The sequence below is a fragment of the Lepidochelys olivacea genome (genome assembly GCF_965140295.1).
Source record: "Lepidochelys olivacea isolate rLepOli2 genome assembly, chromosome: 7".
In the NCBI taxonomy this organism is placed as follows: Eukaryota; Metazoa; Chordata; order Testudines; family Cheloniidae; genus Lepidochelys; species Lepidochelys olivacea.
The window spans coordinates 56,728,763-56,746,924 of NC_140417.1; the positions used below are offsets into that span (position 1 = coordinate 56,728,763).

General features: G+C 46.6%; 1 protein-coding gene across 3 annotated transcripts in view; it reads left to right on the forward strand.

The window, feature by feature from the left end:
- PIK3AP1 (phosphoinositide-3-kinase adaptor protein 1) overlaps nt 1-18,162 on the forward strand; it is an 87,917-nt gene that overhangs the window by 29,932 nt on the left and 39,823 nt on the right. For 2 of the 3 annotated variants that reach the window (XM_084634079.1, XM_084634078.1), the window contains exon 3: nt 15,247-15,395. In XM_084634079.1, coding sequence (XP_084490205.1) covers nt 15,247-15,395 — 149 coding nt within the window. Of the gene's footprint in view, nt 1-3,245; nt 3,320-15,246; nt 15,396-18,162 lie in introns of those variants that run through there. The other variant, XM_084634080.1, reaches the window with a different exon arrangement.

The following is an 18,162-nucleotide window of genomic DNA, read 5'->3' on the forward strand; positions in this document are numbered from 1 at the left end:
AACAAAGAGACAAAGCCAACTGCAGACTACGACTCAGCCCTATTGCAGCTGTGTTCTCCTTGGAAGCACTTATTCAGGGAGCTGCACTTCTGCCTCAGCTTTCCTTTGAGGGCCTTACTGGTTCTTCAGCTCTCACAGATGTACACACTGGAGTGAACTCCCCGTCTGCTGGTGTTCAAATGTGGCTACTGCACCCTGTCCCAGATCGGCACACTAGGCCTCTGCCCAAAAGGAGCAGTAAGGATAACTGAGTCTCAGGCGAAGCAGGATTCTCTCTAGGCAAATTATGGATGAATAGGGATAGCCCTATCTGGGCTGTACATATGTTTACCTGGAGGCAGGAGAGGCTAGCTCTCCAGGATTGCCAAGGGCAGTGTGTGGCTATGTTTGTAAAGAGCAGTATTTAATAAACGATCTTGGAGTCACGTCTGGAGGAGGAAGCCCCCTTGCTTGTGCACCTTGGTTGGGTTTGGAGGGAAGCCCCTGCTGGATTCAGGCAGGCTGTTGCACTGCTGGTGTCTTCGAAATGACGCTCGTGGCCCTACTCCGAGAGCAGGACTAAGAACATGGCCATAATGGGTCAGACCAACTGTCTGTCTATCCCGGTATCCTGTCTTCTGATAGTGACCAGGTCCAGATACTTCAGAGGGAATGAGCAGAACAGCAATTATCGAGTGATCCATTCCCTGTCAACCAGTCCCAGTTTCTAGCAGTCAAAGGTTTAGGGATGCCTAGAGCATGGGGTTGCATCCCTGACCACCTTGGCTAATAGGCCTTGATGGACCTACCCTCCATGAACTTCTCTAATTCTGTTTTGAACTTCGTTATACTTTGGCCTTCACAACATCCCCTGGCAACAAGTTCCACAGGTTGACTGTGCGTTGTGTGAAGAAGTACTTCCTTTTGTTTATTTTAAACCTGCTGCCTATTAATTTCATTGGGTGACCCCTGGTGTTTGTGTTATGTGAAGGAGTAAATAATAATTCCTTATTCACTTTTTCCACACCAGTCATGATTTTATAGACCTCTCTCCTATCCCTCCTCAGCCATCGCTTTTCTAAGATGAACACCCCAGCCTTTTTAATCTCTTCTTGTATGGAAGCTGTTCCATCCCCCTAATAATTTTTGTTGCCCTTCTCTGTACTTTTTCCAATTCTAATGTATCTTTTTTGAGATGGGCGACCAGAACTGCACATGCGGTATTCAAGGTGTAGGCAAACCATGGGTTTATATAGTGGCTTTATGATATTTTCTGTCTTATTATCTATCCCTTTCTTAATGGTCCCTAACATGTTGTTTGCTTTTTTGACTGCCACTGCACATTGAGCTGATGTTTTCAGAGAACTGTCCACAATGACTCCAAGATCTTTTCTTGAGTGATAACAGCTAATTTAGACTGCATCGTTTTAAATGTAGAGTTGGGATTATGTTTTTCAATGTGCATTACTTTGCACTTATCAATATTGAATTTCATCTGCCATTTTGTTGCCCTGTCACCCAGTTTTGTGAGATCTCTTTGTAAATCTCAGTCAGCTTTGGACTTAACTATCTTGAGTAATTTTGTATCCTCTGCCATCTTTGCCACCTCACTGTTTACCCCTTTTTCCAGATCATTTATGAATATGTTGAATAGGACTGGTCCCAGTACAGACCCTGGGGGGACACCACTATTTACCTCTCTCTATTCTGAAAACTGACCATTTATTCCTATCCTTTGCTGCCTATTTTTTAACCAGTTATTGGTCCATGAGAGGACCTTCCCTCTTATCCCATGATTCCTTACTTTACTTAAGAACATTTGGTGTGGGACTTTGTCAAAGGCTTTCTGAAAGTCCACTATATCAACTGGATCACTTTTGTCCACATGCTTGTTGACACACTGAAAGAATTCTAATAGATTGGTGAGGCATGATTTCCCTTTAAAAAAGCTGTATTGACTCTTCCCCAACATATCGTGTTCATCTACGTGTCTAATTCTGTTCTTCCCTATAGTTTCTACCAATTTGCTTGGTAGTGACATTAGGCTTACCTGTTGTTGCCAGGATCACCTCTAGACCCTGGTTAAAAACTTGGCATCACATTAGCTATCCTCCAGTCATCTGGCACAGAGGCTGATTTAAATGAGAGGTTACATACCACTGTTAGTAATTCTGCAATTTCATATTTGAGTTCCTTCAGAACTCTTGGATAAATACCATCTGGTCCTGGTGACTGATTACTGTCTAAGTTGTCAATTTGTTCCAAAATTGCTAATTTACCAGTGAGAACTGCAACTTCATAAGGATTTTGGAAAATAGCTATGTTCTTAATTTCCTTTTCATTCAGCGTGCTTTTCCAGAGGAAGGGGCTGTCAAGGGGCTGTGCTTTGTTAGGAAACCTGCTGTACTTCTTTGGCTATATCTTCACTTCTGGTGATGCTTAGAGTACAGACACTGCACGACCAGCTAGCATGGGTATAAAGAGCAGTGCAGTCGGTGAGGCGTGGCGTAGGTGGGTAGAGTACAGATACACCAGAACCATAGGGTATATACCTACATGGCTCGCTATGCTCCGAAGCTAGGCCTTCCCCCATCTACACTGCTATTTTTAGCAGTGTAATGCCTCGTTGCTTCCCTGTTGCCGGAGCCTTTCCCCGCTGCAGTGAAAGACTCTGGCAGCGAGGAAAGGCTCTTGCGAGGTCTGTGAGTAGAATTTAGTCACGGTCTTAATCCAGCTCCCCCACATTGGTCCATTGTTTGTGCAGAGAGGACTATCTCCTCAAGCACTCTGCCATCCTTACCAAGCCTTCTGTGCAGATACTGGCTTGGTGTGTGGGCTGTGACAGGTCTACTAATCCCTCAGCAGCCACTATGGGTGTGCTGCCAACAACTACTCGATAAGCAGTGAAACAGTCCTGATGAGGTTAACTTGTCCTCTCAATTCCCCTTTATTTGATTTATAAGCAGAGACCGGTGCATGTTTAGACTATAAGCTGTGTGGAGAAGGTGTGGGAGAGGCCTGTATTTTACGCACTCACTTAGTGTGCTGACCTACCATAGGCACCGACTTTTATTTTTCCCCCGGGTGCTCCACCCCCACCCTGTCCCTGCTCCAACCCCTCTCCCGAGGCCCCTGCTTGCCCACCAGTCACTGCTCTCCACCCTCCCGCAAGCACCTTCCCCAGCTTCCAAACAGCTGATCGGCAGCCCTGCCAAACAGCTGTAGCTAGTGGGCACTGAGCTGATGGGAGCCTGGGAGCTCTCATGGAGTCGGTGCCTATGTGACCTACTAGGTCTGAAGATGTTAATTCCTCCTCTTGGGTAAGGGGAGTAAGGGATGGGTAAGGCCTTTTGTTTTGTTTTTGTTTTTTTAAATTTCCCAGGACTTTATTGAGTTTTATAAAAAAAATTAAAAATGGGAGAAAATTGGGAAAAAGAGTGGGTGATAGGGGAAGGGTGCCCAGTACTCATGGGGGAGGGGGATGGATGATACTCCCCACATAGCAGTTGAGGAAGCACTTTACTCCATGCAGCGGCAGTCAGGGGACCTTGGCGGCTCGGACTTGCCCCCCTGCCTGTTTTGCTGTCCCACTTTGTGGAGGAAGTGGAGAGGGCCATGCTGAAGGGATGGGCTCAGGAGGGGAGTGGAAGGCTGCGACCCTTGAACATTGAGCTTTGGCCTGCTAAACCTAGGGTTGACCCTTGAGCATTGGCCTGCTAAACCCAGGGTTGTGAGTTCAATCCTTGAGGGGGCCATCTAGGGCAAAAATTGGGGATTGGTCCTGCTTTGAGCAGGGGATTGGACTACATGACCTTCTGAGGTCCCTTCCAACCCTATGATTCTATGAAGGCATGTCTGGGGTGGTGTGAACTCTCAAGAACTGTCCACACGCAAAAGGAGTTGCCTTGGACAGACAATGGAAGACGAATGACTGGTCATTAACTTTTAACGCCTGGCAGAATCAGCCTGAGTGCAACTTGATACGAAGAATGGAGATGCTGGGGGGAGGGTGGTCATGAGAAGTCAGCGGACCAGTGCAGGGGGGAGACATGGAAGGCTGGCTTTAGGGCAGAGGCAGGTGAGGCGGCCAGCATGAACTTACATGTAAGCTTTGCTGTCTCCATTCTAACCTAAGGACCCTTTAATACTGTATTCCAGTTGAGTGCTTAATACTGGCTTGTTTGGAAAAGGCTGTCCTGTGTCGCTGCAAAACATCTACTGATTGTATGGCTCTGGAGAGGGCTGAGTCTCCTACTAGGTTCTTTTGGACTTGCTGGAAGAGCCACGATGAGGGACAGTGGTGCCGAAGCTGGGCCCTTAATCTCAAAGTAGCGGAGCCACACCGCTCCCCCTTCCTAAAAGTGGAGACCTAGGGCCTATACATTCCCAGAAAGCCTGTATGAAGGTCAGAGGCCAGGCGTGGATCCATGACGGGGTGTATGTGTGTTCAGTGCTATGCTCAATGGGATCTTGCCTTTGGGCTCTATCACAACATAAATTAATTGCCTTTTAGTCCATGCTAAATTTCATTGATTGCCCTTAAAAAGGGGACTATGTCCCGACTCGCGACTTGAAGGCTATTAATTCATATCTGTCTGAACCCAAAAGCCACTACTCAAAGCTCTTCTGGTCCCTTCTGCTTCCCCTTCCACCTGTGGCTGCTCATTTTACCACTGTGTCTTCTGCTTCCCTTTATTCCAGTCCATGTTTTCCTCCTCGCTTTCTCTTCTCTGGTCCCTGCACCTCCTGGCTTTTCTGGCTGGCTTTTTGTTGATCTCACTGGTCTCGGAAATGCATGCTGCATTTCTGGTCTGCAAACTCCCACTCTCTTCCTATCTCTGCTTACCAGTATTATGAAAGTAACATGGAACTCCTTGTCATTACAGTGCAAACAGCCTCTCTTGTTCAGTGACCAAGCTCTGTCCCTCTGCTTTTTTGTTCAGCGATAAAACTAAAAAGTAACTTGAAAGCAGAGTCTGGGGAATGTCCACCCCTGGAAGAGTGAACCCGGTAGGTTATTCACTTGGATTAATTTTTAACAGACTGCAGAAGGTCATGAAAATCTCTGGCAGTCTGCTGAGAAGACCATCTTTTCCTTTCAGTGATATTTCCATAGGGCCAAAAATATAACAAAGGAAAAGACTCTCCTTATTTTGGGATCAAAAGTGCTCCATATATAAACTGCAATACAGTGTATGTTGATTTCTAGAGCACCCACTGCCTGAATAACTAGGTGCTTATTTACAAAATTAAACACAACTGAGCTTTACAACTACTCACAAAGAAGAACGGAGCAGAGGTTGGTTCTGTCAATAGACCTGTTAGCAACCTGGTGGCCATCTCAGTCCAAAAGAAAACACAAGTTCTATGAGACACGAAACGAAGGCAAAACCAAAGAAAGGCTAAACTTAATTAGGGTGACCAGACAGCAAGTGTGAAAAATCAGGACAGAGGGTGGGGGTAATAGGCACCCTATATAAGACACAGCCCAAAATATCGGGACTGTCCCTACAAAATTGGGACATCTGGTCACCCTAAACTTAATAGGCCCAGCTTGCTGGCCTGAAAGGGAGGGTGGCCTAGCCTGTTATAAACCATTCAAAGTCATCTTTATAGAACAAATAGGAGGTCCTCACGCTGCCCGGAAGAGCTGGGCTCATTGTGGGTAGGACACACATGAATGTAACAAATGGGTTGCTGGGGGAAGTGAGGGCGAGGCTGGTTGAAGATGAGAAGTGGAGGGGGCTGATCAGAGTGGCCGTTCCTGCGGCCACTGACACAGTTATCGGGGGGTGATATTAGGATTGTTCCCTTACATGGAACAAACGTAGACTGAACAAACGCAGACTTGCCTTGTTCCTTTTCATGTAAAGTGAAGTTTGGGCTGGTCAAAGGTGCTGACCCTGAAGATGGAATTCTGCAGCATGAGGCAGTTGTCTCCACCATAGGCACTTCGCCTTTGCTTCCCTTGCACTGTGTGAGCTTGGTCAGATCACAGGTCAACGGGAGCTCAGCGCCATGAGACTTTAGTGTAACAGGGGTACAGAACCCCTGTAGGGAGACAGTTCATCCTCACACAAAGGCATTCTGGGGGGATGGTGGGGAAACTATGGTGGAACTGAGGGCAGGGGCACCCAAACGGGGGTGGGGGGTGGGGGTCAGGGGGCCATGGCCTTATCACTTTTAAAAGTGGACAGGCTATGCCCTCCCAGTTTTTACAGGCAGTAAGGGTAAGCGACGGGGAAGAGGGGGCGGAGAGGAGTGAGCAGGGGAGCGGGGTCTTGGGTGGAAGAAGCGGCGCAGGAGCAGGGCCTTGGGGGAAAGGAAATGGTGCGGGAGGAAGAGTCTTCCCTGTGTTACTGTTTTCTCTCTTCAGAGTTGCTCCACTTGTTACATAGTGCTCTCTTATCCCACCACTTGAGGTCAATTGCACCTGCTTCCATTTCCCCTGACAGTGCAGGAACTTGGGGTGAGCCTGAACCAAGCTCATATCCCTTGTGTAAGGCAGCAGCATTCTGGAGGCGAGTACAACGGAGGACAGGGCCTCGCGTTTCCAGCTGTAATTCTGCCAAAGTTCCTTGTCACTTCTAGGATTTTACCAAGTTTCTGGCAAATACAGCTGAGTTTGCCCAGTTAGATCTGAACTCATTGTCCAAGTGGAGGTGCCGGTCCACATGTAGGCTTTCACACACATCCTTGGTGTATTGACACTAAATTCGGCTGCTCTTTAATCACCCATAAGGGCGCAAGCTTAGCGGATTCATTATTCAGTCTGTCGGGCTGGTTAATGCTAAGTCCTGTGAACCCTATTAATATCTAGAGGCTGAAGTACTTGGGACAAGTTGCAGACTCTTTCAGTCAGCTCACATGCCTAACTTCTAAGTACTAAGAAACCACAGCTGTCAGCTCCATGCAGATAAAATCAGTGTAGTCAGGAGGAAATGGATGACAGACCGGATGTATGTTCTGTGTGTAACAATATTCAGTATATTAAAATAACTCGATGCTTCCCATTGGCTTATATTTCTAGTAAACAGTTAGGATAGCAGGTGGCCAGACCAAGTTTTTCTCATGGTTTTGACTGGGAGCTACAGATGCACACTGATATTAAACAGCCCAGCTGGCTGTGAAGCTGATTGCGGAGGGCTTGGCTGGGATGGGAGAGACACTGCATGGAGTTGCTCTCTGAGACATTCAGCTACTAGCACTGCCTGGATGTCCACCCTTCAAAGGGAAATGCAGTGGGGTTGGTAGGACCATGGTTCCTTGCCTGGCTGCTGTTCTCATGGGTACTTCAGAAGCCGTCAGGCCTGGTTTTGGGGTAGTTTAGTTGAAGGGGAGCAGAAAGGGTCCTTCCCTACCAAGACCGAGATTAGTGTTTCACCTGTGAGTTGTTGAATACAATAATTACTGACAGAGGAAGCTCAATTCAGGTATTCCCTTACTGATCAAGGGATCAGACCCTCTCAGTTGTAGTCTCTCTTATCTGGATGTTTTCACTTATAATTATACCCATTTTGCAAATATAGATGGTGGGGTGTGTGGCGGGGGGAGTCGGGTCACTCTTCAGGTGCCTGGATGGTGTAATGAGGCCAACTCTGCCTGTCCCTTTGGGTCTTTGCACTGCCAGGAATAGTAGAGTGGACTGTGCTCTGCCACATGCATGTTCAGGTATCAGGGATGGGGAGCTCAGTCTTTCCGTATAGCCCCCTCAGCGTTGCCCAGTTGCTTTCAGGGGAAGTTAGTCAGGCAAGGGTCAGGGTTTTCTGAATGAAAGAACAGGTGAATAGTTCATATCCAAAGTTCTCCCAGCTGGCTGCTCCATCAGCAGTTAATCCAGTAACTGATTAACATGGCTCGCTCTGTTTTCACTCTACCTAATAGCTCTGTTTCCATAGCCTCCAGTCAGGCGAAAGGACTAGGACTCTGAGGAAATGCCCTGCAAGATCAAACCATTCAGAAGCTTTAACAAATCCCAAATATATTGTCAGGTGGCTCTCCTTGACCACTGTTTTCATAGAATCATAGGGCTGGAAGGGACCTTGCAAGGTCATCTAGGCCAGTCCCCTGCACTCATGGCAGAACTAAGTATTATCTAGACCATCCGTGACAGGTGTTTGTCCAACCTGCTTTTAAGAATCCTCAATGACGGAGATTCCACAACCTCCCTTGGCAACTTATATCAGCACTTAACCACCCTGACAGTTAGGAAGTTTTTCTTGATGTCCGACCTAAATCTCCCTTCCTGCATTGCTCAGAAGCCCATTGCTTCTTGTCCTATCTGCAGAGGTTCAGGAGAACAATTTTTCTCACTCCTCCTTGTAACAACCTTTTATGTACTTCAAAACTGTTTAGTCCTCCCCCCAGTCTTCACTTTTCCAGACGAAACAAACCCAGTTTTTTTCAATCTTCCCTCATAAGTTCATGTTTTCTAGACCAGGGGTTCTCAACCTTTTTCTTTCTGAGCCCCCCCAACATGCTATAAAAACTCCATGGCCCACTTGTGCCACAACAACTGTTCTTCTGCATAGAAAAGCCAGGATCAGCGTTAGGGGGTACCAAGCAGGACAACTGCCTGGGTCCCCATGCCACAGGGGGCCCCATGAAGCTAAGTCAGCTTCAATTTGGGGTGGTGGGACTCAGGGCCCCAGGCTTCAGCCCCATAAGATAGGGCTTCAGCTTTCTGCCCTGGGCCCCAGCAAGTCTAATGCTGGCCCTGCTTGGCGGACCCCTTGAAACCTGCTTGCGGCCCCCCCAGCAGCCCCGGACCCTGAGAACCACTGTGCTAGACTTTTCCTCATTTTTGTTGCTCGTCTCTGGACTTTCTTCAGTTTGTCCACCTCTTTCCTGAAATGTGGTGACCAGAACTGGACACAATACTCTAGATTGAGGCCTAATCAGAGTAGAGAGGAAGAATGACTTCTTGTGTCTTGCTTACAACATTCCTGCTAATATATCCCGGAATGAGGTTTGCTTTCTTTGCAACAGTGTTATACTTTTGACTCATATTTAGCTTGTGATCCACTATGACCCCCTGATCCCTTTCTGCAGTACTCCTTCCTCGGCAGTCATTTCCCATTTTGTATGTGTGAAACTGATTGTTCCTTCCTAAGTGGAGTACTTTGCATTTGTCCTTATTGAAATTCATCCTATTTACTTGAGACCATTTCTCCAGTTTGTCCAGATCACTTTGAATTTTAATTCTATCCTCCAAAGCACTTGCAGCTCCTCCCAGCTTTGTAGCTGTGATCAAACAATTCTAGTGAACTAGAGAGGCCTGAATCATTGTTTCTTTTATGGACGCTGTGCTGATTGTCCACATTTTATTGTGCTCATCTAGGTCTTTGGAATCCTGTCTTATCCCGTCTCAACCAATCTTCCTGGTGCTGAGGCAATCTGAGCGGGCTTATGGTTCTTGGGGATTGCCCTTAGTACCTTAAAGACAGGTGCAGCCCCTCCAGTTCCCTCCAGAACCCTCCAGTTCTCACAGCTGCTAACAAAAACATGCAGAGTTCCTTCAGCTCCCTCCCCACTCCCGCAGCTAAAGGGAGATGGGCAGAAGGGGTGTTAGCCCCTGTAAGCAAGCAGAAGGCTCCACCCACAGGGGTGAGGGACTGTCTGGCTTGGGGGACTCTTTCTCCTAACCTGGAAGGGGTTCTGTTTGGTTTGTCTGGAGAGCTAAGCTACCCAAAGCATCCATGCCACTGGAGTCACTGAGCCATGAGAATGACCTGAAGCACAGTGCACCAATGAGGGTCTCGGTAAGATGAGCCTGCCACACTTGGACTTCCATCTTGCACTGTATCTGCCTTAGTCTGCGCTCAGGCTCTTTTCTACTGGCTTCTCTTGGACTGTGGTTCCATTTCCTGAGGAACACCTGTTGGGCTGAGTCCTCTCTATGTTCAGTCCCCCTCCCCTCCACGGATTCAGTAATATCTATCCTCTACCCTCGTCTTTTCTCCCTTTCACCAGGCCTTGGCCCTATCTCCTCTTTCATCTGCTTCCTTCATTCCTCATCTCGTATGTCTGAATATTTTTGGAGAAAATCCAGGTGTAACTCACATACTTCCTGGGTATGGGGCTCTGTCCTGTCTAGTGGCACCAAGACTACTTAGAGAGCAAGATTAATGAGTCTGTTCTGCAGCCTTAGCTAAGGGCCATATGGCTTTTAACTCATGCAGTAGAGGCTCATGTATTTAATTCCAGAGATCCCCGGTTCAATCCCTCCACTGACAACTGGGGTCTGTCCGTGTTACAAGTGGGGGCTTGTCTGGGATTTCAACTGGGAAGTCTCTGATGCTCGGGATGCGCTTCCTCAGCTAGGGGAAGTATGTAACCCACGTGCTTCCTGGGTGTGGTGTTCTGTCCCATCTAGTGGCACCAAGACCACTTAGAGAGAGAGAAATTAATGTGTCTGCTCTACAGCCATAGCTAAGGGCCATATGGCTTTTAGCTCATGCATTAGAGACTCATGCATTTAACTCCAGAGGGCCCAGGTTTGATCCGGCCTCCTGATGACCGGGGTCTGTCAGTGTTACACAGGTACTGTGCTCCACCTCAGAAATGGTGGCATTTTAAGGGTGGGGAATGATCCCTCTATACTCCAGGGTGCTTTGGGATCCCTCTGGATGCCAGGCTTTGCATAAATTTCAGGGATTTTAAATTGTTCCTGTAACCAAGTCACACACTTGATTGCTCAGTGCAGCAATTCCATCCTCTCAGAGGTTTGATCAAATCAGGGACTATCTCCGAGAGATTATAAAAAGTTGGTTCCAGTGGGACTTGTCCGAGCTCATCAGGAATCTCTGAAGCTGTGCTGTTTTGACAACAGCCTGGAGAGAATGGTCCGGGGGCAGCTATGTACATTGAAACACACTTGCAGAGAGACAAATAAGAGATTGGGGGGGGGGGGGCGTGTTTCGTTAGGTCTGTAGCTATTCCCAGAGATCTCATTTGTCTGAACATACTTCTTTGTCAGTTTCAATTACAACAAACTTGTACAGCGGGAAATAGAAAACAGCTGATGGTGGGAGGCAGTCTCTCAAGTGGCTTGTATTTTCTGATGGCCAATTCGATGCACTTGGGCCTGATCTTTCAGAGGGACTGAAAAACCACAACTTCAGCAGAAGTGGATGGGATGCTCAGCGCCTCTGACCACTAGGTCCAAAGTTGGCACCCAAAATGGAGTGGAGTGATTTTTAAATTAGGGCAGTTTCAAGCATTGATTTAAATTTAAAGCCTCCATCCAATTTACATCAATTTTAAAAAATAAATAAAAACGAATCTGAAAACTTGTGCTATTGTAACCTTAGACTACAGTGTTGTAACTAAATGACAAATGCTGGTTTTTAAAATACCGCTATTGTCAGGGTATCGTTTCTTTGAGTTTTGCAATCCTGCTGGTTCAGAGACTTCCAGTTTTGTTCCAACACAGCAAGCACTTTGGCAGGTAGGTACCTTCACTCATATGAATAGGCCCATTGACTTCAATGTGACTGCTCCCGTGCTTAAAGTTAAGCCAAGAGAAGAATGAGGGGGGATTTGATAGCTGCTTTCAACCACCTGAAAGGGGGTTCCAAAGAGGATGGGTCTAGACTGTTCTCAGTGGTAGCAGATGACAAAACAAGGAGTAATGGTTCAAGTTGCAGTGGGGGAGATTTAGGTTGGATATTAAGAAAAACTTTTTCACTAGGAGGGTGGTGAAGCACTGGAATGCGTTACCTAGGGAGGTGGTGGAATCTCCTTCCTTAGAAGTTTTTAAGGTCAGGCTTGACAAAGCCCTGGCTGGGATGATTTAGTCAGGGATCGGTCCTGCTTTGAGCAGGGGGTTGGACTAGATGACCTCCTGAGGTCCCTTCCAACCCTGATATTCTGTGATTCTGTGATTCATGTACATGAGTGTTTGCAGAATTGGGGGTTACAATTGTATTCTTTTTTTCATTACGTTTAATGGGATATAATCTGTCACTTCAAAACAAAATCGCTCCAGTGTAGACAATGAAAAGCCGTTTAAATACAATGCATAACAAAGTTATCATGACCGCCACACCTGGGTGCTTTTGACAGCCCACACTTAGGAGCTGAAACTAGTCTCAGTTTTTCCCCAGGTGACTTCTTATTATTTATTTGTATTGCAGTAGCAGCTTGCAGCCCCCGCCATGGCCCAGGTCCCCATTGTGCTACGTGCTGTACCAGCACAGAACAAAAAGACAGACAGCCCCTGTTCCAGAGATTTACGATCTGAAATCAGTGGGGACTTGTGCTCCTAATGGAACCTCGTTTAGCCACTTCAAGCTTTCTTGACTTACGAAAATTCAGTATATCAGAAGGTATCTGGAAATATAGCATGGGCTGTTGGCTTACCAATTCTGTTTAAGTTTAGTATTCTCACTGTGAGAAAACTAGCAACGTGTACATTTTAAAATTAATGATTTAAATAAGAAATCAATCATTTAAAAAAATCATTCCTATTCCCCCAAGCCAGAAACCAGTCATTTCAGAAAATTTTGGCCATGACTTTTCTCACTGTAAGAATACCAGGAACCAGCTAAACAAAACTCAGAATTCCCTGACATCATGGCAGCTTTGTGATTAGTTTTTGGCAAGGGAAGGTAGTGACTTCACTTCTGATTCTTCAGTGGTGTAAACTGAGTACTAGTCATAGGTGACAGGCCTGCAAACAAACATCCTCTATCCACACCTTGGGTGCAAGATGGGCAGCGGTTGTACAAGCATCCTCTGTGTCCTGTCAGTATGCTGAAGGGGCTGCTTCTTGTTGGGACAGGAGGGTTTCATCGCTGCCCAGCTCAGTTCTTGGTGCCTCTTCTGTGACTGCCAACAAGACCAATTCAGCTGGTTGGCATTTTTGTGGATATGGATGTTGTCTATGGGAAACTGGACCGAGGCCCCCATTCTTCTTCTGAGGAACTGTTATGGTGACAGGGCTCACTGCACCTCTGACCTCTCCACTCCCAGGCCTTGTGCCTTCACCTCTCTCAGGGTGGAATCCTGTGCTTGTCCCACTCTTAGACCAGACCTGGGGTGACAGCACGCTGGGTATAGGCCATGCTTACCCTGCAGGTCCGACTGAATCTGTCCCCTGCAGTTCTTTTTGGGAGCATGTGAGTGGAGGTGAATACAGAGACCAGGCAGCCTTCGTAAACCACAGTATTGTTTAATCTTAATAGCAGGAACAAAGCATAGCATGAGAGAAAAGGATTTTTAAAACAGCAAGGGGTCTACCCACATGTCTGTTTTACATAGAGTCCTAGGCAAGCCTATCTTACCTCAGATACCTAAGCTCTGGGAGTCTGGATCTCAGTCTGTTCCTCTTATCCTCTCTCTGTCCCTATCCTTGATGGCCTCTCTTTAAATCTAGCCAAAGCTCCTTGTCATCTTAGCTCACATACTTGGACCTGCTGCTTCAAACCAGTCTGCAGAGGGTCTGAGCTAGAGCAGCACCGTGATTACCTCTTGCATTGTTTCACGTCTTTGCTGGGAAGTGAATATCTGGTTCCACCCCCCACCTTCCTTTCCTGGGTGCCTTTCCTGACAACCCTTTGATCTTGACATAACTCAGGGTATTCCCATAGTAGCAATTGCAATAACCTGAACAAAATACGGTAAATCCCCTTACAAACATATACAACACACACAAATTATTACAGGCAGCTACAAATCCATCACGGCAACCGTAGGATGACCTTCAATCAACACCAGCCTGAGGAAATGTTATAAATAGCCCTCGAGCAGGACTTAAAGACATATGTCGGGAGCTGGCCTGTTAAAAAGATCCAAGCTGGGAATCAGGGAGCTACTCCTCTTCTTGTTCTTTCTAGTAAAAAGAGCAATCTTAACTTTGTGACCAAGGCAGTGATTCCTGGGGAGGGGGATGGGGTGGGGAAGGAAATAAATAGAACAGCGGATAACGGAAGACTCAACACGTTTTGTGAGAACAGTGGCAGACAAATTCTCTCTCTCTTTCACATTCACACTCACACACACTGGATAAAGTAATCATATACCTTGCACAGAGAAATAATACAATAGAGACACTGAGATAATTGAGAGGCTTTGACACAGACACAGTAATTTTATACCTACAGGATAATCAAGAAGGATCTACACAGAGAATAATAATTGAATTGTTTAGCTTTCTTTAGCTTTCCTTTCTTCCTATTGTCCCGAGACTCTTCCACTCTCCTACCCCCCTGTCCTCCAAGGAAAGCTTTCAGATTTTTCCTCCCCCACCCCAAAAAGTCAGTATGAATAGCAAAATATATATACCATGTGATGGTTGTGTTTAAATAATAAGGGGGGGGGGAGGAGAAGTTAATGATGAACAATATATGGCCAACATACAATAAGTTGTTTAATATTGTTAATTCTGTAATAAGACAATCCCTATACATGTCAAGACAATGTAATTGTAATGGCTTATTGTAAATGACCCAAAATATCAATAAATAAAATGCTCCCTCCCTCCTCCTGAAATGAAACAAAATGAAAAACAAGCAAACAGAAAACCCCACCAACCTGAGTGGGGAAGTATGATACACTGGCTAATGTGTGTACCTCTATCCCTTCCTCTGTCCACTTGCTGGACACAGGATGGAGTAGCTAAAACTAAGTGCTCATCAAGAGGCCTTTAAACTCTGGGGGCCAAATTCATCCCAAGCGCAACCAGGGGCATTGCAGGTGCCTTGGCGGACCTGTGGGAATGGAGGGGGCCCAGGCCTGGAACAGCAGTGAAATAATGAGGGAGACTGATTGGGTTGGAGCAGAAAGGGTGCATCCAATAGTCTGATGTAACTCTCTGTGGTGAGCAGTACAAGTAGGCCCCCAAAAGCAGGCTCATCACTGGCACTAAGGGGGATCAGTTATCCTTTAATTGCTTTGGGAGAGGAGTGTGAACTGTTAGAATCAGCCCAGCTGACGACCAAATTCCTGTAACTGATGTTTATGTCATCTCATTTTCATATGAATGGGGCTGTTGAATAAGCATATTCAGTGCCGCTACAGCAGTTCTGTGGAGCTGTATGTCGCTGTGAACAAATGCAAACCAACCCCAGACGTCCCATTACAGGAATAAATGAGGAAACTCAGTCGATTCCCCTTTCTTCAACTAGATCTCCTTTTCTGAGTTCTTGTTTAAGAATTTCAGCAGGTTCTCTTTTAAAATGCTTTGAGGTTTGTGTGTTTCTCCATGCATCCATGTATTTTTAGTGCATGAGAATGGCCTAACGGGATTCTGTCTGCTTTGTTTAGACTCTGGCTGCGATTCTGTGACTGATACAGAGGCAGAAGACGAGAGAAACCCAGTTTACTCCAGAAAACTTGCAATGAGTCAGCAGCACGGGACATCCGAGAGCACCCTGGGAGACCTGGTGGTGCAGCCTGACCGCATACGCTGTGGGGTACAGTATGTCCATTTCCTCTAGCGTTCTCGACATGGGATTGTACTGAGCACTAGCGGCTAGTGCTCTGCATTGCCCTGCTGGAGACGCAAACTCAGTACTTTTCCTTCAGCCCCACCCTCAGTGTCTCCATCTCCTGAGATTCCTTCCCACAGCCCAGAAACAACACTGCGACACTCAGTGTCCTACGGTTGTCCTGGCTGCACTGTAAAGCCTCCGATGAAGACTTAAACAGGGTTGCCACCCAATCTGAAGGTTGTGGAAGAGGCTCAGGCTTTTATGGGCTTATTCAGGTTGGTGGGATGTAGTAAGTCATGTTGGACTATTTTCAGGTTCTGGGGTTAACACACCAACTTGTCAGGGTGCCAAGGCATTTCCTGCAAATTATCTGGATCAGTTTCCTGTCTCTTCTGAAAAACAGCATCTCTGTCAGCACAGCTCATCTCCCCCGCCTCTCTCCCCAGATGGAGAGTACTGTGCATATGCCCCAGCAAACTCTGACACAAGAGCACCACCTAATGGAGCACCGACTTCACTTCCCTCCGTATCTGGGGGTACATGTTCTGGTCTGACCCAGCCTGATACTGCTTAGTTTGAGATCTGATGTCCATGCAACTTGAGGAATGGACTGTTACAGGAGACTTGAAAAACACAACGGCTAAGCAGCACTGCAGTGTTGCAATTTGACCACCAGTTTACGTTATTTCCTTTTCATGCATTGTGGAAAAGGCGCCAGCTTAGCCTTTTAGTGCAATGAAACAAGGTCAGCAACTCGATATGTTTCCACACTCGTCACGGTGTGGCCAACTCCCACGCTTTTATAGTTTCTCCATATTTGGAGTCTGTTTTAAAGCCCCAGCTCCTGGAGTCATGTGACCATGGGACACTCAGCTTTTATTTAGAGTTTCTAGGCTTCATGATTGCAGAGAAGCTTGAAAACATGAGCCATAAAAGCACAGATTAGTAGGCAACTGAGAATCCAGAATCTGTTTAACAAGAATTTTTAAGCCATTCATATTTTTGCACCTGACTCTTGATTTTTGGATGCTAGGATTTGGCAGTATTGTTGTCACCTCGTCTAAAATGGCTTCAGCATACTGGGCATTTCTGGCTCAGATGCATAGTAGCAAAATACGCTCCAATGTTCAGGGAGGGGCGGAGAGGGTGGCGGGTCTGAAACTTGCTCTTAGGCCTTTGCTTCCAGATCTGTGGGCGCCGAGGGTGACATGGCTGGGACAAGGGTTTATTTAACTGCAGCAGCCATGACCCCTAGTGGTCGCTGTGTGTAACTGAATTTGAGCTTCGAATGGAGTTCCAAGCTTTACCTACCTCTAGCCCAAGGCTGTGCGTGGTAGCAGCTGAACACGAAGGAGAATGAATGCTGCTGTTGAACTGGAGAGGTGCCCTGTGTGGCAGAAGCATTCCTTAGCGGGACGGAAGGGTGGCGGGAATAGATTCAAAGGCAGTAGCTGACTGTGTTTTGTGAAACGTCCTCGCCCGTGACTGAGGCCGAAGATCTTTGTGTGCTCTCCTTGGTATGACTGCCGTGGGGACAACCCCACCACAAACAGCAAAGTTACCTGGGAAGTTGGCTGAGCACTGGGCAGCCTCAAGGTCTTGTGGGGCTGAGCATGCTGAAAAAAGAAACCTGGGGTATGTTTGGAGCTTCCTGGACAATGTACTTACGTGGGAGTGATGCTGCTCCCATCTCTGTGCAGTTATTGGACAATCCATCGTCTCAGCGCATTTCCGGGTTGCATCATCGCCTCATGCATTACCAGCGCTATACGCGCTATAAAGCTTTATCCATTTCTCATGCCTTCCACATGGTGATAACAGGCCTTCATGAATTAAGCCTCGCAACAACGTAGGTAACTCACCCCTATGCCTTTGTTTCCTCCTGTTTAAAATGAGGGTGAGTGCATTGTCCGAGGTGTCACCAGCAGTGGCTAGGAATCTCCAACTCATGGCATGATACAATCATTGATGATCTAAGACTAAGGGGGAAATCAGAAACTGAGGTAGGCTTTTTCTGTCATCTTTGGTACCTAGAAATGGCTGAATCCTCTACTTTGGACAGGCTGTATCCCACGGGCATGGTTGAGAGATCCTGGTCTACTGCATAAGAGACTGTGAGCATGAAAGGACCTACAGGATACTGGTAGATTACAATTACTGTAGTCGGTGACCTGTTAGTGTAATAAAATGCTTAAGTTTTATTACACTAATAGGTCATCGACTACAGTCATTGTAGTATAATTAAACCATCCCCCAACGAGTGGCGGCGGTAGCTATATCCACACCCGTGTTTTTGTCGGTGAAACTTTTGTCAGTCAGGGGTGTGTGTTTTTTCAGAAGTTTTACTGACAAAAGTGATAGTGTAGACAAAGCCTGAGAAGTTGTGGATTATAGATCACGATGTAGACAGGGTCCAATATTTGTTTTAGGGGTTGTCCTTCACATGCTCTTGAGCCTAAGGGAGTCATTTATGATGCTAATGAAACCGATCTAGTGCTCTTATGATATTTCATTTCCTAGCTAGTGGATGCCACAAGCACCGATTTCATGTTTTCACCATATAAATGGCATCCCGAGGCATTAAAACCTGTCACCTAAACACAGATGCATGCACCAGGATGTCTGGCAGTTTCACAGCATGCCCCAGTCCACTGTCTTCAGCTTTATTCAGCCACCCACAGAACCCAGATACAGAGCCCTGTGTGTGATGCTGAAATCTGACACAGAAGAAGTTTCAATCACTTGTAGT